This window comes from Coregonus lavaretus, assembly GCF_964263955.1.
Source record: "Coregonus lavaretus genome assembly, chromosome: 2".
In the NCBI taxonomy this organism is placed as follows: Eukaryota; Metazoa; Chordata; class Actinopteri; order Salmoniformes; family Salmonidae; genus Coregonus; species Coregonus lavaretus.
The window spans coordinates 16,914,163-16,933,865 of record NC_139989.1 but is presented as its reverse complement, the minus strand read 5'-3'; the positions used below and the strand labels follow the sequence as shown (position 1 = coordinate 16,933,865).

Sequence of the window (19,703 nt, the reverse complement as noted above, 5' to 3'; positions counted from 1 at the left end):
ACTGCACTGAGGCTAGGAAACACTGTCACTACCGATAAATCTACGATAATTGAAAATTTCAACAAGCATTTTGCTATAGCTTTCCACCTGGCTACCCCTACCCCGGCCACCAGCTCTGCACCCTCCGCTGCAACTTGCTCCAGCTTTGCAGCCGTCTTCATCGACCTGGCCAAGGCTTTCAACTCCGTCAATCACCACATTCTTATTGGCAGACTAAATAGCCTTGGTTTCTCAAATGACTGCCTCGCCTGGTTCACCAACTACTTCTCAGATAGAGTTCAATGTGTCAAATCGGAGGGCCTGTTGTCTGGACCCCTGGCAGTCTCTATGGGGGTGCCACAGGGTTCAATTCTCGGGCCGACTCTATTCTCTGTGTATATCAATGATGTCGCTCTTGCTGCTGGTGACTCTCAGATCCACCTCTACGCAGACGACACCATTTTGTATACATCTGGCCCTTCATTGGACACTGTGTTAACAAACCTCCAAACGAGCTTCAATGCCATACAGCACTCCTTCCGTAGCCTCTAACTGCTCTTAAATGCTAGTAAAATTAAATGCATGCTCTTCAATCGAACGCTGCTTGCACCTGCCCGCCCGACTAGAATCATTACTCTCGGCGGGTCTGACTTAGAATATGTGGACTATTACAAATACCTAGGTGTCTGGTTAGACCGTAAACTCTCCTTCCAGACTCACATTAAGCATCTCCAATCCAAAGTTAAATCTAGAATCGGCTTCCTATTTCGCAACAAAGCCTCCTTCACTCATGCTGCCAAACACACCCTCGTAAAACTGACTATCCTACCGATCCTTGACTTCGGCAATGTCATTTACAAAATAGCCTCCAACACTCTACTCAGCAAATTGGATGTAGTCTACACATCACAGTGCCATCCGTTTTGTCACCAAAGCCCCATATACTACCCACCACTGTGACCTGTACGCTCTCGTTGGCTGGCCCTCACTACATATTCATCGCCAAACCCACTGGCTCCAGGTCATCTATAAATCACTGCTAGGCAAATCCCCGCCTTATCTTAGCTCATTGGTCACCATAGCAACACCCACCCGTAGTATGCGCTCCAGCAGGTATATCTCACTGGTCATCCCCAAAGCCAACACCTCCTTTGGCCGCCATTCCTTCCAGTTCTCTGCTGCCAATGACTGGAACGAACTGCAAAAATCTCTGAAGCTGGAGACTCTTATCTCCCTCACTAACTTTAAGCATCAGTTGTCAGAGCAGCTTACCGATCACTGCACCTGTACACAGCCCATCTGTAATTAGCCCACCCAACTACCTCATCCCCATATTGTTATTTATTTTGCGCATTTGCACCCCAGTATCTCTATTTGCACATCATCTTCTGCACATCTATCATTCCAGTGTTAATACTAAATTATAATTATTTTGCACTATGGCCTATTTATTGCCTTACCTCCATAACTTACTACATTTGCACACACTGTATATACATTTTCTATTGTGTTATTGACTATACGTTTTGTTTATCCCATATGTAACTCTGTGTTGTTGTTTTTATCGCACTGTTTTTGCTTTATCTTGGCCAGGTCGCAGTTGTAAATGAGAACTTGTTCTCAACTGGCTTACCTGTTTAAATAAAGGTGAAATATTTTTTTTTAAAGAAAATAAAACTTGGCTGTACACACGTGGTACCAGTACCGAGTCCATGTGCAGGAGTACGGTAATTGAGGTAGATATACAGTATAGGGAGGGGTAAAGTGCCTAGGCAACAAGATAATAATCTAATATAATAATATGCCATTTAGCAGACGCTTTTATCCAAAGCGACTTACAGTCACGTGTGCATACATTTTTACGTATGGGTGGTCCCTGGGATCGAACCCACTACCCTGGCATTACAAGCGCCATGCTCTACCAATTGAGCTACAGAGGACCACAAAATAGATAATAAACAGTAGCAGCAGCATATGTGATGAGTCAAAAGAGAGTGCAAAGGTGGGTCAATGCACAGATAATTCAGGGAGCTATTTGGTTAACTATTTAGCAGTCTTATGGCTTGGGGGTATGTACTCCTGAGTGGCTGCATCGCAGTGCTAACTGTGCCACTAGAGATCCTAGTTCGAATCCAGGCTCTGTCGCCGCCGGCCGCGACCGGGAGACTCATGGGCGGCGCACAATTGGCCCAGCGTCGTCCAGGGTAGGGTAGGGGAGGGAATGGCCGGCAGGGATGTAGCTCAGTTGATAGAGCATGTTGTTTGCAACGCCAGGGTTGTGGGTTCGATTACAAAGGGGGGCCAGTATAAAAAAAATATGTATTCACTAAGTCGCTCTGGATAAGAGCATCGACTAAAATGTAAATGTAAAAAGCTGTTCAGGGTCCAGTAGCCTGGATAGTGAGGTGATTCCCCATAGTTAAAGTTCCACAATAAGAGCTATGACGCTAATATATGTGTAAACTCTTCACAGTTGTGTTCTGTGTGGGTGTCACTTAGTAGACTGATTTGTATCCGTTTGCTGCGTTTCAATGAGGGACTTTTATTTTGAAGGCGAACCGCCAATTCCTCTTTTGTGGCTAATCGTTAGTGTCTAGCTTCACATAGGTGAATCAAATGAACCAACAACAACACCGACATGACGCATGGTGGTGGTAGATGTAAAAAATTATAATACTTCATACCGTAAATGGGAAAAGTAAATAACGAAACAAAGGGAGGCATCGGAAAACAACTTCGTCTTTCCCATACAGGCTTTTTCCATTGCAGTGGTTTTGCTCTGTGAATACGGGTAGTAGGGGCAACATTTCGCAATCTATTTTGCATGCAGTTGCAGTTGCAGTTGAGTGCGCGCACTAGACTGGAAGCTTTTTCCTCGTTTAACCTAATAACATGAATATTACATAATTTATTGAAGCTTTTTATTTTAACTTTATAAGGCGTAAATTTCTAAGGTGTTTTGTGAAACCTTTACTCGCGCGCGACGTCTGCGCTACATTCGAGTGAAACCAACGGGGAATAACATAAAACACGGAATACAATGACTATGTCCGTCGCAGAGAGGAATTCAGGGTCCGAGGGGAAGGAGGAGGAGAGTGAAGATGAGAGTGAAATCCTGGAAGAAAGCCCATGCGGTCGCTGGCAAAAGCGAAAGGAGCAGGTTGGTTTATCTATTTGGTTGCGCCGGTGGCAGTGAATCAACTGTCTGCTGCAGGCGTTTCCATTGCTGCCGTGTAGGCGACACATATTAACAGCTAAAGGGGAGACAAGAAAAATACATCAGTCAGTTTGGAACATGAGATGTCTGCTAGGCCTATCTGTCGTAATGAATCTAATAACCTATCATTGGGGGTTGGATGGTCGTGCCTGTCTGATGATGTCTGTATTGTGGCAGCAGCAGGTGCAACCCATACAGTAGTCTTTAAACCGCCCCTCAGTTCTATTATTTAACAGAAAAGGGCGTGGGCCCTTATCAAATTAATTGCATGGAACACACAATTATTTTGGAGTGATGGATGGCTTATTGAACCAAACCCTCTTATCAATAAGAGCCTATACTGGTTTGACAATTATTATATTTTTTCCAAATAATCTGTGTTGATCTATGATTTTTAGACTATTAAGAAATTGCGCTTGTTGTATTATACAGTAGTAAAAGTGTATGAATATGATATTTAGCCACATTGCAGATACAATCTGCCTCATTAATGATAAGGGCAACACAGAGGCAATGCTGACCACAATGGTGTGCCCAATATGGTTAATACAATACAATGTAGCTCTTCAGACCTGTCTGGAAGACAGTTAGAAAACCAACTCCATCATCAACAACTGCATCAGAAAAGAATGGCCCTGCCTAGTGAGTAGCAAGTTCTAGAGAAGATAAGGCTTCAGCATTGAAACTGAAGGTTATCTCTGTGGGACACCCGTAGGTTCCACCGTGCTTCCCACAACTGCCTGACCTCCCTCCTATCTCTCCGACACAGCGTACTTCACATGACAGACACGGTTGGCCAACAACACTCACATACACACACACACACACACACACACACACACACACACACGCACACCACCTCCCACCGTCGCTCCCAGTGTTTTTCCACTCATTGATTACACATCAGTATGTTTGCTGGTTTCTGGGTCACTTTGTCTGTCTACATTACCATAAACCCTCCAGTGACACTTTTACGATGTTCTCATTTCAACATGGTACTAATGCTACTAGGAGAGGAGAGGGAGGGCACATCGATAGGATGCAACAATTCATGAATGAGACTTTCATTCATGTGTAGCATGTAGCATCTCACCTTTTACTGGGCGATTCCAGCATTATGGACATTACATTTGCATGCAAAATAACAACTTTAATGTATCACAGAATAGAAAATATATATATAAATGAAACTTTTGATGTGAGGATCTATAGTATCCCTTGGGTGAGTGTATACCCCCAAAAAGTGGTCTTCTAAATATTGGCATGTTGGAGAAATAAAGATAATAAGATGCGTTATGGATGTTACATGAATTGGACAAGCTTTTTGGGGCGACTGAACATATTAGCAAAAGTCAGTGCGTTTGTAAGTCTTAGGTCAAAACATGGATAGCCATTTTGAAAGAAAGGCTTGGCTGAACACAAAAAAAACAATCATTTTGAAATGATTGTCATTTCCATTATTACTTTAGAGAAGAAAAATTATCGTTATGGATGTTACACCATCCGTTATGGATGTTACGGTGTCTGAAATAGACCTTAATATTTCTTGATCTAAATCTATCAGAACACATTTGTTTTCATTTGGAATGTTTTTAAAATGTCAGCAGAAGGCATAATACCTTAGAATTACATAATTACAGGCAGCCTGAATAGTATACAAGGCCAGGCACCACACCCTAACAGGTATTTTTTTCTCTTATACAATAGAGGAAAAGCAGCCAACAAGTGCTCAGCATATGTGGGAACTCCTTCAAAACTGTTGGAAAAGCATTCCTCGTGAAGCTGGTTGAGATAATGCCAAGAGTGTGCAAAGCTGTCATCAAGGCAAAGGGTGGCTACGTTGAAGAATCTCAAATATAAAATATATTTTGATTTGTTTAACACTTTTTTGGTTACTACATGATTCCATATATGTTATTTCATAGGTTTGATGTCTTCGCTATTATTCTACAATGTAGAAAATAGTAAAAATAAAGAAAAGCCCTTGAATGAGTAGGTGTGTCCAAACTTTTGACTGGTACTGTATATACAGTGCATTCGGAAAGTATTCTGACCACTTCCCTTTTTCCACATCTTGTTAAGTTACAGCCTTATTCTAAAATGGATTAAATAAATAAAAATCCTCAGCAATCTACACACAATTCCCCATAATGACAAAGCTAAAACAGGTTTTTGACATTTTTGCAAATGTTTTAAAAATAAAAAACAAAAATACCTTATTTACATAAGTATTCAGACCCTTTGCTATGAGACTCGAAATTGAGTTCAAGTGCATCCTGTTTCCATTGATCATCCTTGGAATCTTTCTACAACTTGATTGGAGTCCACCTGTGGTAAATTCAATTGATTGGACATGATTTGGAAAGGCACACACCTGTCTATATAAGGTCCCACAGTTGACAGTGGATGTCAGAGCAAAAATCAAGCCATGAGGTCGAAGGAATTGTCCGTAGAGCTCCGAGACAGGATTGTGCAGCATTGAAGGTCCCCAAGAACACAGTGGCCTCCATCATTCTTAAATGGAAGAAGTTTGGAACCACCAAGACTCTTCCTAGAGCTGGCCACCCATCCAAGCTGAGCAATCGGGGGAGAAGGGCCTTGGTCAGGGAAGTGACCAATAACCCGATGGTCACTCTGACAGAGCTCTAGAGTTCCTCTGTGGAGATGGTAGAACCTTCCAGAAGGACAACCATCTCTGCAGCACTCCACCAATCAGGCCTTTATCGTAGAGTGGCCAGACGGAAGCCACTCCTCAGTAAAAGGCACATGACAGCCCGCTTGGAGTTTGCCCAAAGGCTCTCAGACCATGAGAAACAAGATTCTCTGGTCTGATGAAACCAAGATTGAACTATTTGGCCCCAATGCCAAGTGTCACTTCTGGAGGAAACCTGGCACCATCCCTACGGTGAAGCATGGTGGTGGCAGCATCATGCTGTGGGGATGTTTTTCAGCGGCAGGGACTGGGAGACTAGTCAGGATCGAGGCAAAGATGAACGGAGCAAAGTACAGAGAGATCCTTGATGCTCTTGCTCAGGACCTCAGACTGGGGCGAAGGTTCACCTTCCAACAGGACAACGACCCTAAGCACACAGCCAAGACAATGCAGGAGTGGCTTCGGGACAAGTCTCTGAATGCCCTTGAGTGGCCCAGCCAGAGCCCGGACTTGAACCCGATCGAACATCTCTCAAGAGACCTGAAAATAGCTGTACAGCAACGCTTCCCATCCAACCTGACAGTGCTTAAGAGGATCTGCAGAAAAGAATGGGAGAAACTCCCCAAATACAGGTGTGCCAAGCTTGTAGCATCATATCGAAGAAGACTCACGGCTGTAATCACTGCCAAAGGTGCTTCAACAAAGTTCTGAGTAAAGGGTCTGAATATTTCTGTAAATGTTATATTTCAGTTTTTTGTTTTGAATAAATTAGCCACATTTTCTAAAATCAAGTTTTTGCTCTGTCATTATGGGGTATTGTGTGTAGATTGACAAGGGAAAAACCAATTTAATCAATTTTAGAATAAGGCTTTAACCTACCAAAATGTGGAAAAAGTAAAGGGGTCTGAATACTTTCTGAAGGCACTGTATACTGTGTAATATATATATATATATATATATATATATAGTGGGGGAAAAAAGTATTTAGTCAGCCACCAATTGTGCAAGTTCTCCCACTTAAAAAGATGAGAGAGGTCTGTAATTTTTTTTTTTTTAACAGACAAATTGAAAAAAGAAAATCCAGAAAATCACATTGTAGGATTTTTTATGAATTTATTTGCAAATTATGGTGGAAAATAAGTATTTGGTCACCTACAAACAAGCAAGATTTCTGGCTCTCACAGACCTGTAACTTCTTCTTTAAGAGGCTCCTCTGTCCTCCACTCGTTACCTGTATTAATGGCACCTGTTTGAACTTGTTATCAGTATAAAAGACACCTGTCCACAACCTCAAACAGTCACACTCCAAACTCCACTATGGCCAAGACCAAAGAGCTGTCAAAGGACACCAGAAACAAAATTGGCTGGGAAGGCTGGGAAGACTGAATCTGCAATAGGTAAGCAGCTTGGTTTGAAGAAATCAACTGTGGGAGCAATTATTAGGAAATGGAAGACATACAAGACCACTGATAATCTCCCTCAATCTGGGGCTCCACGCAAGATCTCACCCCGTGGGGTCAAAATGATCACAAGAACGGTGAGCAAAAACCCCAGAACCACACGGGGGGACCTAGTGAATGACCTGCAGAGAGCTGGGACCAAAGTAACAAAGCCATGTCCAGGCCCGTCTGAAGTTTGCTAGAGTGCATTTGGATGATCCAGAAGAGGATTGGGAGAATGTCATATGGTCAGATGAAACCAAAATATAACTTTTTGATAAAAACTCAACTCGTCGTGTTTGGAGGACAAAGAATGCTGAGTTGCATCCAAAGAACACCATACCTACTGTGAAGTATGGGGGTGGAAACATCATGCTTTGGGGCTGTTTTTCTGCAAAGGGACCAGGACGACTGATCTGTGTAAAGGAAAGAATGAATGGGGCCATGTATCGTGAGATTTTGAGTGAAAACCTCCTTCCATCAGCAAGGGCATTGAAGATGAAACGTGGCTGGGTCTTTCAGCATGACAATGATCCCAAACACACCGCCCGGGCAACGAAGGAGTGGCTTCGTAAGAAGCATTTCAAGGTTCTGGAGTGGCCTAGCCAGTCTCCAGATCTCAACCCCATAGAAAATCTTTGGAGGGAGTTGAAAGTCTGTGTTGCCCAGCGACAGCCCCAAAACATCACTGCTCTAGAGGAGATCTGCATGGAGGAATGGGCCAAAATACCAGCAACAGTGTGTGAAAACCTTGTGAAGACTTACAGAAAACGTTTGACCTGTGTCATTGCCAACAAAGGGTATATAACAAAGTATTGAGAAACTTTTGTTATTGACCAAATACTTATTTTCCACCCTAATTTGCAAATAAATTCATAAAAAATCCTACAATGTGATTTTCTGGATTTTTCTTTCTCATTTTGTCTGTCATAGTTGACGTGTACCTATGATGAAAATAACAGGCCTCTATCATCTTTTTAAGTGGGAGAACTTGCACAATTGGTGGCTGACTAAATACTTTTTTCCCCCACTGTGTATATATATATATATATATATATATATATATATATATATATATATATATATATATATAACCATTACCAGTTGAATGTAGACACAAATATAAGACGTTTTTGTATAATAATTATTCTGAAATATTGTAACAAAATATGTAAATGAGACAGTATACATGTGTATTTACTGCCAATGAAGTCAGTATATTTTGGGAGGCTTTTCATTTGAAAAATACACTCATCATTGTCACAGTTGTAAATATGTATATATTATTGTTATTATTATTATTGTTTCGTTCACACCTGCACTGTATTTCACTGTACACTGCAACTACATCTGCGACCATGTGCATGTGACTAAATAAACACCTTAATCTATTCACAGATTGTTGATAAATACTCTTCTCATGTTTCTATCTAAAAAACAGTACTGCCATGTATGAGACATGCATTTCAGCATATATTTTCCAAGAGAATCTTAGTTAGAACACATGATTTTAGAGATATCAACAATTGCTTCAGGAAAAGTCTGAAGAATACTTCTCAGAATAAAATTCAGTGAATGCACAAGCTTCTGAAGCTAAGATATGATTAATCAATATCCATCACATCCACAACCTTTATGGATGTTATTCATATCATAACGCTGAACAAGGATACTGACAATGAAAAGAGAGAAACCAATTATAGACCATATAAAACGTTGTTGAAAGTTGGCTTTACAGAGAAAGTTTCAAGATGATCCAATGTAAAATCAAAGATTTGCAGATGTTTTCGCAGGTGCAGCGAAATCCTTGTGTTTCTAGCTCCAACAGTGCAGTAATACCTAGCAATACAATTTAAAAACAATACACACATATTCCAGAATAATAAGAAAGGTGTGAGGTGTAAGGTGTAACATGTAAGGGGACTGTTTTACAAAAGCTTTTCCTAAAAAACATTATGGATGTTACATTGCCTGTCCAAGTCACCCCCTATCTTTTCAAGATAGCATAACACACAAACAAACCTCAAGACACTTCAATTTGGTCTGTATTGCTTCATAACATCTGCACTTCATAACTAACACTGTGGGACAGCTGTGAGTGGAAAAACAAGTTATGTGAGCCCCTTTCTAAAAGCCATGAAATATGATTGTCTCATAAGCCTTTTTTGAGACTTGGCCTCCTACTCTGTACTTGTCAAAATTCATGCAATTTCCTACTTAAACTGGTCAAATAAAGCCTGAACTCCAACATACACTGAGTATAACAAACATTAGGAACACCTTCCTAATATTGATTTTGTCTTGCCCATTCAACCTCTGAATGGCACACATACAGTGTATAGACCTTAAGAACGTGGTTTCATTTGGAAATGACTAACTTTATCTGTACATGCTCAGGTTGAACTTCCTATGGAATCACCCTATTACCTTTACTGTTGACTATTTCTCTAATATGTATGAATGATGAGGACTAGCCTATTACATGGTTATAACACTGTAGCTCAATTGGTAGAGCATGGCACTTGTAACGCCAGGGTAGTGGGTTCGATCCCCGGGACCACCCATACGTAAAAATGTATGCACACATGACTGTAAGTCGCTTTGGATAAAAGTGTCTGCTAAATGACATATTATTATTATTATCACGCTACATGATGAGTACTTGTTCTATTGCGTCATTTTTATGAGCTCGAGCTGAATCATAAATTATAGGACAATGAGCTCCTTGATACAATAAAAACTGGACTGTTTAGAGTAAGTGCTAAGTGCTATCCACTGAGTCACATTGTTTTGCATTCCTGTTGCACCATTAAGCAAGCCTAGGTGTGTCCAGGCAGGCAGAATATGGAGTGCATTTAGATGTTCAATAAAGGAGTCAATAGGGGAAAGGTTTGGTATTTACTCATGGTGAACCAAATGCTTATAAGAGTTAGTTTATAGCCTAAGCAGAACAAGCTATAGGTAATGTTAAGTATATTGGTTTTATATCCTTAGGAGTTGGTTGGCAGATATTACTCCTCAGACCTTATCAGACAGTGGTTTGATTGCTTTCAGAGACGGACTAGGTAAGCAAGGCTCCAGAGGTTGAAAAACTAGCCAAAGGAAGACATTTTCTGTCAACAATTACAACCAATATCCATGTGTTGTTTTCCATTGACATCCATGTGAAAGGCAAATCAAGACATTAAGCCAAAGCCTTTGTCATGTGTCTCAAGGAGGCAGAAACAATTTGGTGTCTGTCAGAAGCTAGATCAATCCTGCTTGTTGGAGTGGCTGATTAGGTTAAACCTACCCCGTCCCTTCACCTAGACATGGGAAGAAATCAATGTGGGCATTAGGAAGACATAGTAATTCTGTGGCAGGCAGAGACACGCTTTTGATGTAATCTATTTTACATTTACATTTGAGTCATTTAGTAGAGGCTGTTATTTAGTAGAGGCTGTTATTTAGTAGAGGCTGTTATTTAGTAGAGGCTGTTATTTAGTAGAGGCTGTTATTCAGAGTGACTTACAGTTAGTGCATTCATCTGAAGATAGCTAGGTGGGACAACCACATATCACAGTCATAGTAGGGAAGGGGGGGGGGGTACTGTGGGATTACTTAAGATACTTTTTGAAGAGGTAGGGTGTTTTCGGAAGATGGGCAGGGACTTTGCTGTCCTAGCTTCAGCAGGAAGCTGTTTCCACCATGGGGTGCCAGGACTGAGAAGAGCTTGGAATGGGCTGAGCGGGAGCTGCCCTCCCGTAGGGGTGGGAGAGCCAAAAGACCAGAGCTGGCAGAGCAGAGTGCTCAGGTTGGGGTATAGGGTTTGAGCATAGCCTGAAGGTAGGGAGGGGCAGTTCCTCTTGTTGCTCCTTAGGCAAGTACTATGGTTTTGTAGTGGATGCGAGCTTCAACTGGAAGCCAGTGAAGTGTGTGGAGGAGCGGGATGATATATGGGAGAACTTGGGAAGGTTGAACACCAGGCGGGCTGCAGCGTCCTGGATAAGATGCAGGGGTTTGATGGCACAAGCGGGGAGCCCAGCCAACAGCGAGTTGCAGTAATCCAGACGGGAGATGACAAGTGCCTGGATTAGGACCTGCACCATTTCCTGTGTGAGGTAGAGTCGTACTCTAAGGATGTTGTAGAGCATGAACCTGCAGGAGAGAGTCACTGCTTTGATGTTTGCAGAGAACGACAGGGTGTTGTCCAGGGTCAACCCAATGTTCTTTGCACTCTGGGAGGGGGACACTGTGGAGTTGTCAACCGTGATGGAGAGGTCTTGTAGCGGGCAGGCCTTCCCCGGGAGGAAGAGCAGCTCAGTCTGGTCGAGGTTGCGCTTGAGGTGGTGGGCCGACTTCCAAGCCGAGATATCTGCCAGGCATGCAGAGATGCGTGTCACCACCTGAATGTCAGAAGGGGGATGGAGAAAAGTAGTTGAGTGCCATCCGCATAGCAATGATAGGCGAGACCATGTGAGGATATGATGGAGCGGAGTGACTTAGTGTATAGAGAGAAAAGAGAAGGCCTAGATCCGAGCCCTGGGGGACACAAGTAGTGAGAGTATGTGGTGCAAACACAGATCCTCTCCACGTCACTTGGTAGGAGTGGCCTGCCAGGTAGGATGCAATCCAAGAGTGTGCAGAGCCTGAGACGCTCAGCCCTGAAAGGGTGGAGAGGAGGATCTGATGGTTCACGGTGTCGAACCCAGTGGATAGATTTAGGAGGATGAGAACAGAGGAGAGGGAGTCAGCTTTGGCAGTACGGAGAGCCTCCGTGACACAGAGAAGAGCAGCCTCGGTTGAGTGACCCATCTTGAAGCCTGACTGGTTAGAGTCAAGAAGATCGTTATGAGAGATATAGTGAGAGAGTTGGTCAGAAGGGATACTGGTCTGTAGTTTTTGACGTCAGAAGAGTCGAGTGTTGGTGTCTTGAGGAGGGGAGTGACTCGGGCCATTTTGAAGTCAGAGGGGATGTGATCAGGGATGAGGGAAGTGAGGAATGGGAGAAGGTTTCCAGAGATGGTCTGGAGAAGGGAGGAGGGGATGGGGTCGTGCGGGTAGGTTGTCAGGCGGCCGGACCTCACTAGTCGCAGGATTTCATATGGAGAGAGAGGGGAGAAAGAGGTCAAGGCGTAGAGTGGAACGAGGAGCGGATTTGTACTAAGTTGGCTCATGTTGGTTTTGCCAGGCCTTGTTTCCTCTTTGTCAATTGTGTCATGTTTTTATTAGCAATCGGTGTCAATTTATACGTCATTGCAAAAACCTTAGCTAGTAGTCACTAGCCTGGTCCCAGATCTGTTTGTGTTATCTTACTTTGCCAACTCCTTGTCACTCATTGTCATGCCAAACACGACAATTCCATAAGGAGTTGGCAAGAAAGCAGAAACAGACCGGCACTCAGGCTAAGTAGTCGCCAACTCTGCAACTTGATTTCAAAGCTTTGTGGTACACTGCTTATTTTGGGGCAATCATAGTGTCTGGTTTGGTGTTTGTGCAGCCCTTACACAAGGACAGCCTGATGGACCTCAGAAAGCATGACAAAAGCAATGTATTGAGTCATCACAGAATTCCATCCGTTTTTAAGATAAAACACAGATAGGCATTTGAAATAAGTTCACTATTCAAATAATGTAATGAGTTTTTTGAAAAACAGTCGTAATACATGTCGTTTTTTGGTAACTTTTGAGAGATGTGCGCGTTGCAGCAGGGCGGGTGATGGGCAGGGGCTGGTGTGTGTGACATGGGAGGGAGAGAGAGAGAAAGTAGCCACTGATTTGTGCTAGTGTGTAGCAATGTCACATAGATCATTTTATTTAATTGAGACAAATACTTTTTTCCATCTTCAAAAATGAATACTCTTGCATGTATTCGAATACTAACGTCCGTTTGGATATTTGAATAACTGTGCCCATCCCTCGTTTCTTATCATCCTATTCGGAAGGAGTGTACATTCCAGAGTTCTATTCTTCCCCAAGGGACCTGGTGGAGCAACTCTACTCTACCCTGACCTGTAAGAGTGGGACTTTTATCTGTGGCCTAGCTGGGGAGATAATCACTAGTCCAGGGAGTAGTGTATAATGAAAGAGGCCCATCGATGAGTGAGCTCTCCGCCCCCTGCAGCCCAACGCACCTTCACCACTTAACCCCAGGGGGCAGGGGAGAGAGATGGAGGGAAATGTGATCTTTGCCCAAATAATCCTCCCTAGTGAGACACATTGTCCATCATCCCATGCTTGTATCCACTATTACAGCAATAGTAGTAGCGGTGAAGATGGGACTACAGTGATGGAAGGACCCAGTGGGATCGGCAGGCAGCCTTCTAGTTAGACAAGCGGGCAAGTAACTGGAGGGTTGCTGGTTTGAATGCCAGCTCTGACAAGATAATCTTGTGCGAAGTGAGCCGGCAACCAGAGGGTTGCTGGCATCATCCTAGATACTATCGCCTGTCGTTGTGCCCATGAGCAAGGCACTTAACCCCCTATAATTACTCCAGGGGCACTGCACTGCGGCTGACCCATTGCTTCCAGCAACTCGGAGTATGTGGGTGTGTGTCTCGGGGGGTGGGGTTGTGAGCATAAAGACACATTTCTGTTCTCTGTAAATTAATGGCCAATAAAGTACATCTTATCTCTTCTTGTTTCAATGTAAATTCATGACTGTTGAGGGACCATGAGAATGATGATTGACAGGCACATATATTTGCATAGTTTTGTACAAGTGTCACTGCTCACTGTTGCACTTGCAGGTCTTTGTTCTGAGACAGAGGGGGGAATAGGTGCCAACAATGTGCACCAACGGCTTTACGCACATGACCCCGAGTGGTGCAGTGGTCTAAGGCACTGCATCGCAGTGCTAGCTGTGCCACTAGAGATCCTGGTTTGAATCCAGGCTCTGTCGTAGCCGGCCGCGACCGGGAGACCCATGGGGCGGCGCACAATTGGCCCAGCGTCGTCCAGGGTAGGGGAGGGAATGGCCGGCAGGGATGTAGCTCAGTTGGTAGAGCATGGTGTTTGCAACGCCAGGGTTGTGGGTTCGATTCCCACAGGGGGCTAGTATAAAAAAATTAAAGTAATGTATGCACTCACTAACTGTAAGTCGCTCTGGATAAGAGCGTCTGCTAAATGACGTAAATGTAAATGTAATGACCGCATGACTGCTTCTCCATGGCAACTTATTACAAGGTTCATGCTTGACATGCCTGTCATGGAGAAAGTTGATATATCTTAAAAATGAAGAATATTGTCAGCAACGTCTTTAGTTGAACTTTACAGTTACAGTACTATACAGTAGGCCTACATGATATTACAGTACTGTACGTGGATCAAATTCATGTGGTTACTGTAACTGACACACGTCCTCAAGCAAATAATTATCCTAATGGCCACCAAACCCTCAGCTCAGTCCAAGCCACAGGCATAGCTGGCCCTTGTAAGCCCCTGTCATGTCCTGGCTAGCTGTAAGTGCTGTCTTGCTTTAAGGGATCTCTCCAATGACCGCTGCGTCCTAATGATCCAATGCAGACTTTCTCGCCGGAATGACACCCACTGCGATGTCCCCTGCAGGGGAAACAGGGACAAGTCATGTCATGTCTTAAATAGACACTCGCTGTTATGCAAAAGCACTTAACAGAAATGAATCCCCCCCTCATCACATTGTTGGAGTCCACTTTATTGTTTATTACAGGGGTGTTGAGCTAAAACAATGGCCATGGAGGATATCCAATCAGATTGAATTACATGTACACTTTCAGGGAGAGTCTGTTGGATTATCTGTCATTGTGAAACACATAGATTTCAGACAAAATAAAAAGCAAGCATCTAGATGAAATAAAAAAAAGTATAATGTTAATCTTCAAGAATTGCTTACGAATCTATCTGGTTAGGCCTATTGGATAGAATTCCAGGACAAGACAGACCAACATGAACATCAGCCATGCGCGGTAAATCACCTGCTGGGTGTCGACAAATGGTAACGATTCAGTGTAGAATCGATGTTTGTGTTGGAATGTCTTGCCTTTAAGGGAGGACCTCCTCCTTAATGAAGATATAGAGTAAGACTGCAGTTAAACCTGATCCATCATAACAACCCATTGACCCAACCTACATTACTAAAGTGTAGCATGTCTGGCTACCGTTACCACAAGACCTGGTCTCAGAATTGGCTGGGCTGGCCAAACTCAGATTAATATCTGTGCGTCGACAGGAGGTTTTCTCACCTGGAATGATGGCCACTGCTTGTATGAAGTAGTGATATAATGTCCCTCCCCCTTTGGGCGCATCGGGAGATTGATTAATTAATGGTTTTATGACATTGCAGCAGACAGACAGTGTCCTGTATGACTGAAAAGCAGAGGAGTTCAGATGGCAGGGGAATCTCGCCTTGAGAATAATGTACAATGTACCCCTCATTTGATACTCCACACTGTACTTAAAAAAAGTTAAAAAGTCATTGACAAATAGAGTAAACAGAACAGTGTGGAAAACTCATTGTCATTCAGAGTTTTATAGTTCCAGACATTTTATGTTAAAAGATACTATCAAGAGCAGTGTGCGGGTTTCTTCTTTTTTTCTCATGTTAAAAGATACTATCAAGAGCAGTGTGCGGGTTTCTTCTTTTTTCCCATGTTAAAATATACTATCAAGAGCAGTGTGCGGGTTTCTTCTTTTTTTCTCATGTTAAAAGAAACACCAAACTGAAGCTACTGTATGTGTAAACCATTGAACTTTCTCTTCCTCTACAAATGGACAGTGGGGTCCGAAATGATTGACACCCTTGATAAAGATTAGCAAAAATTACTGTATAAAATCAATATTTCAAATACTTAGTTTATTGTATGCTCCAAAAAATTGGGAAATTGTATTATTTTAAACTAATACAATTGCTCAGAGAACAAGATTTGTTTTAACAAGTAATACTTTTTTTCTCTAAAAAAAAGTAGGGGTCAAAATTATTGACACCCCTGTTTAGGCTTGGGCGGAGTTTGCTAAATGGCATTGGCACTTGGATTGGAACCAGTGCTTTGGTCAAATGACATGAAAATAGAGCCACGTACACCAGTGGTGGGTTTGGCGTCGAAATGAGAATGCATAAGCAGAAAAGAACCCCATACCTACTGTAAAATATGGTGGTGGATCATTGATGTCATGGGGCCATTTTGCTTCCACTGGTCATGTGGTCCTTGTTAAGGTCAACGGCATCATGAACTTTACCCTTGTACCAGGACATTTTTGCCAAAAATCTGGTTGCCTCTGCCATGAGGCTGAAACTTGGCCATAAGAGGATCTTAAAGCAAGACAATAACCCCAAGCACACATCAAAATACACAAAGAAATGGTTAATTGGCCACAAAATCAACATTTTGCAATGGCCATCTCAGTCTCAATCTCAGTCCAATCCTCGCAAGGTGAGGTATTGAAAGGTATTGAGAACAGGGGTGTCAATAATTTTGACCCCTACCTAAATGAGAGAAAGAAAGTAGTACTTGTTAAACAAAATCTCTTTCTCTTAGCAATTGTATTAGTATAAAATAATATAAGTTCCCCATTTTTTGGAGCATACAATATAGCTCAGTCATTTAATTATTTATTTTATATAGTCATTTTTGCTCATCTTTATCAAGGGTGTCAATAATTTCACACCCCACTGTAATTGACCTTCGTGGGGTGTGAAGACATGTTTTATGGCCCTCTTTTTATGGGTCTGCCAGACATGAGAGTAGTTCGTTACACCAGCAGCTAGGATTACTGTACAGTCGTGGTCAAAGGTTTTGAGAATGACACAAATACTAAGTATTGGTCTTCACAAAGTTCGCTGCTTCAGTGTTATGAGATATTTTTGTCAGATGTTACTATGGTATACTGAAGTATAATTACAAGCATTCCATAAGTGTCAAAGGCTTTTATTGACAATTACATTAAGTTTATGCAAAGACTCAATATTTGTGTTGACTCTTCTTTTTCAAGACCTCTGCAATCTGCCCTAGCATGCTGTCAATTAACTTCTGGGCCACATCCTGACTGATGGCAGCCCATTCTTGCACAATCAATGCTTGGAGTTTGTCAGAATTTGTGGGTTTTTGTTTGTCCACCCGCCTCTTGAGGATCGACCACAAGTTCTCAATGGGATTAAGGTCTGGGGAGTTTCCTGGCCATGGACCCAAAATGTTGATGTTTTGTTCCCAGAGCCACTTAGTTACCACTTTTGCCTTATGGCAAGGTGCTCCATCATGCTGGAAAAGGCATTGGTCGTCACCAAACTGTTCTTGGATGGTTGGGAGAAGTTGCTCTCGGAGGATGTGTTGGTACCATTCTTTATTCATGACTGTGTGCTTAGGCAAAAATGTGAGTGAGCCCACTCCCTTAGCTGAGAAGCAAACCCACACATGAATGGTCTCAGGATGCTTTACTGTTGGCATGACACAGGACTGATGGTAGCGCTCACCTTGTCTTCTCCGGACAAGGTGTTTTCCGGATGCCCCAAACAATCGGAAAGGGGATTCATCAGAGAAAATGACTTTACCCCAGTCCTCAGCAGTCCAATCCCTGTACCTTTTGCAGAATATCAGTCTATCCCTGATGTTTTTCCTGGAGAGAAGTGGCTTCTTTGCTGGCCTTCTTGACACCAGGCCATCCTCCAAAAGTCTTCGTCTCACTGTGCGTGCAGATGCACTCACACCTGCCTGCTGCCATTCCTGAGCAAGCTCTGCACTGGTGGTGCCCCGATCCCGCAGCTGAATCAACTTTAGGAGACGGTCCTTGGGCTTGCTGGACTTTTTTGGGCACCCTGACGCCTTCTTCACAACAATTGAACCTCTCTCCTTGAAGTTCTTGATGATCCGATAAATGTTTGATTTAGGTGCAATCTTACTAGCAGCAATATCCTTGCTTGTGAAGCCCTTTTTGTGCAAAGCAATGATGACGGCACGTGTTTCCTTGCAGGTAACCATGGTTAACAGAGGAAGAACAATGATTTCAAGCACCACCCTCCTTTTAAAGCTTCCAGTCTGTTATTCTAACTCAATCAGCATGACAGAGTGATCTCCAGCCTTGTCCTCGTCAACACTCTCACCTGTGTTAACGAGAGAATCACTGACATGATGTCAGCTGGTCCTTCTGTGGCAGGGCTGAAATGCAGTGAAAATGTTTTTTGGGGATTAAGTTCATTTTCATGGCAAAGAGGGACTTTGCAATTAATTGCAATTCATCTGATCACTCTTCATGACATTCTGGAGTATATGCAAATTGCCATCATCAAAACTGAGGCAGCAGACTATGTGAAAATTAGTATTTGTGTCATTCTCAAAACCTTTGACCACGACTGTACTATCGTACTAGCATACTATTTCCAACTCTGCATTTTACCACACTAGTTAATATTCACATTATTCTAGATACAGTATCGAGTTGACCTGTAGGTGGCTTTTAAACATTTTCCTAACTAATAATAAAACATTGTTGCTACATAAGTTTATCTCAGAGAACAGCCTTTGGTCATAAACTTTCACGAAATTACGGTGTGTTTGCCTTTGAGCAAACATATAGAAGATATGCTGACATGCACATTCATACTCCAGCAAACACAGATAGTTCAGAGGTGTTAATAAATGCTAAAAAGCGTTAATGAAATAACTGACATTGGTAATCATTCTTCTTAAGTGGCCTATTACTGTCAGATGTCAGGTAGCAGAAACAAAATATGTAATCCAAACAACTGCCAGTCAGTGTCTACAATAGGCTGTCAGCTTTTCACACAGCACAGCGCATGGCATGTCCAGGTATTATTTACCCTCTGGCCACCTGGTAGGGAAGACTTGGCGTGGCTGGCTGCCTGCTGTGCCTAACCCAAGTCCACTAACAGCCCCAGCCCAGCCTCTCTCCACTGCAGCCTGTGTTGTGTACATTAGGGCACACAGTGGAAAATGTTTTGCAATGGAAAACGCAAATGAGCATTTCTCATTGACAAGTCCATGTAGTCCCACCCTGGTTCAGTCCGTTTTTTTCCCTTTGGTTGCCGAATGAACATGACCCTGGAGTACCAAGAGGAGTGCAACGGGAGAGAGAGAGGTCCTCCTGGCCTGGGCTAAGAATAGTGTCTGTCAGGTGCAGTAGTGTGGATAGATCATGTTGCCAGGACACGGTGTGAACCCATATCACCAAGTGTCATGGGGCTGAGATCTGAATGAGGCAGAGCAAACAACAGACCAGATGGTGTCCAACACAACCAATTAGAGTCTGTCATTAACAGGGGCGGCGATCCTCTTATTTGAAAGAAATGCAGCAGATGTATTTATTTATTTATTTAAACTGGTGTCACTTGTAATGCTTGATATGTTGCGCTGATGGATCCTGCTTTTGTGCTAGTGTAATATCTGAACTGATTAGGCCTATATTACCTTGGACTTGATTAAACCATTGACAACATGAGAGCGTTCATT

At 42.8% G+C, this 19,703-nt stretch overlaps 1 protein-coding gene across 1 annotated transcript in view; it reads left to right on the top strand.

Annotated features, from left to right (window-relative positions):
- The first annotated feature begins 2,582 nt into the window (after positions 1 to 2,582).
- Positions 2,583 to 19,703, top strand: part of LOC311102106 (nuclear receptor-binding protein 2-like) — a 75,365-nt gene continuing 58,244 nt past the window's right edge. The window contains exon 1 of the mRNA XM_084143335.1: positions 2,583 to 3,139. Within this exon, the coding sequence (XP_083999461.1) occupies positions 3,020 to 3,139 (120 nt within the window). The 5' untranslated portion in view covers positions 2,583 to 3,019. The remainder of the gene's footprint in view (positions 3,140 to 19,703) is intronic.